The sequence below is a fragment of the Nuphar pumila genome, chromosome 6, assembly GCF_984573655.1.
Source record: "Nuphar pumila chromosome 6, dmNupPumi1.hap1.1, whole genome shotgun sequence".
In the NCBI taxonomy this organism is placed as follows: domain Eukaryota; kingdom Viridiplantae; phylum Streptophyta; class Magnoliopsida; order Nymphaeales; family Nymphaeaceae; genus Nuphar; species Nuphar pumila.
The window spans coordinates 114,408,221-114,410,337 of NC_143254.1; the positions used below are offsets into that span (position 1 = coordinate 114,408,221).

General features: G+C 34.7%; 1 protein-coding gene across 1 annotated transcript; it reads left to right on the forward strand.

The window, feature by feature from the left end:
- The first annotated feature begins 257 nt into the window (after positions 1 to 257).
- LOC149835787 (uncharacterized) lies at positions 258 to 1,881 on the forward strand. Its single transcript, XM_090010668.1, has 2 exons — positions 258 to 605; positions 1,689 to 1,881. The coding sequence occupies exons 1-2, from the start codon at positions 270 to 272 to the stop codon at positions 1,773 to 1,775; spliced, it is 423 nt and encodes a 140-aa protein (XP_089866794.1). The 5' UTR covers positions 258 to 269; the 3' UTR covers positions 1,776 to 1,881.
- The last annotated feature ends 236 nt before the right edge of the window (positions 1,882 to 2,117 follow it).

Here is a 2,117-nt window from a genome sequence, read left to right on the forward strand (position 1 = left end):
TATTGTTGCAAACTTGTGTACTAAATCTTTTGTCATTTAACTTCGTAGGAAGCAGAAAAAGGAGGCAGTGTACCATATAAGGATGTGTTTGTAGAAACACATAAACGGAAGACCACAGGAGTCTTCGTATCAGAGAAGGCGAGAATGACAACGGTATGTATTAATTCTATTAATAATCATTGCAATATATATGCAAGTTATCATAATGTTATCATTAATTATTAATGAATACTTTAAACATTATTTTGTAGGAGGCATATGAGCAACAGATGGTAGAGCGATATGGCGATGACGCTACTCAGCATCCATCATTTGATCCTACAGCATGGGTGACTGCAGCAGGTGAACCCAAAAAAGGTCGCGTGTTCGGGTTTGGGAGTAATATGAACACTTCACCAGTTATTGGTTCTTCCAGTTACGGCTCACCGACTTCTTGCGCCGACATAAGCTCCAAGCAGCCGACTATTCTTTCCGGTGATGATGTACGTCAGATCATTAATGAATCACTGAATAACTACTTTCAATACACCGTCGCCCCCTTTCTCCGAAATGAGATCAAGGCCATTGTTCAGGATAGGGGATCTTCGATTCCAGGTCCCTCTCAGGTATAATCACATATTCAGTTTTTTGACTGCCTTAGAGCACATATGAGCATGCTATAATAACATATAGAGTTTTTTTATTGCATTAGAGCACATATGAGCATGCTATAATCACATATAAAGTTTTTTTGTCTGCCTTAGAGCACATATGAGCATGCTATAATCACATATAAAGTTGCTTTGCCTGCCTTAGAGCACATATGAGCATGCTATATTCACATATTCAATTTTTTGACTGCCTTAGCACACATACGAGCATGATCGAATCACATATATAGTTTTTTGCCTGCCTTAAAGCACATCTGAGCATGGTAGAATCACATATAGAGTTTTTTAGATGCCTTAGAACACATATGAACATGCTATAATCACATATTCAATTTTTTGACTGCCTTAGCACACATATGATCATGATAGAATCACACATATATATATATATATAACTTTTTGTCTGCCTTAGAGCACATATGAGCATGATAGAATCACATATAAAGTTTTTTTGACTGCATTAGAACACATATGAGCATGCTATAATCACATATTCAGTTTTTTGACTGCCTAAGAACACATATGAGCATATTATAATCACATATTCAGTTTTTTGACTGCCTTAGCACACATATGAGCATGCTATAATAACATATAGAGTTTTTTTACTGCCTTAGAACACATATGAACATGTTATATATCATTTATGATAGAATCACATATAAATTTTTTGGCTTTGCCTGCCTTAGAGCACATATGAGCATGCTATATTCACATATTCAATTTTTTTACTGCCTTAGCACACATACGAGCATGATCGAATCACATATATAGTTTTTTGCCTGCCTTAAAGCACATCTGAGCATGGTAGAATCACATATAGAGTTTTTTTAGATGCCTTAGAACACATATGAACATGCTATAATCACATATTCAATTTTTTGACTGCCTTAGCACACATATGAGCATGATAGAATCACATATAGAGTTTTTTTATTGCCTTAGATCACAAATGAGCATATGATAGAATCACATATAGTGTGTAATTTATTTCATTATATTTTGTTTATCAATACTGATTGTTCTTTTCTTGTATAGGCTGCTAGCGATAATCAGGGTAGTGGAGCTGAAGGGACAGATAAAGACAATGAACAAGAAGACGCACAAAATCTTGGCGATGATTAGAGGACTGTGTTGAAGAAGTTCTATTTTTTTATTTTTCCTAATTGTAATTGTTGAATTGTAAATAATTAAACTTCTTAATTTTAAGGTGGAACGATTAATTGTTGTAGATTCTTGTTATATGAATTTTTTTGTGTGGTTTGTTTTTTATTTACAGGAAATATAAATTGTACAGGAAATAGAAATTGTACAGTTCTCGGTAATTAATTTTCAAATAATTTTTTTTTAATTTTTTTTCGTGTTTGCGACGGATTAGCGACGGAACCATCCGTCGCTATTCATATTAATCTAGCGACGGCATAGCGACGGAAGTAAATCCGTCGCCAAGCCGTGGTCGCCGTTTAG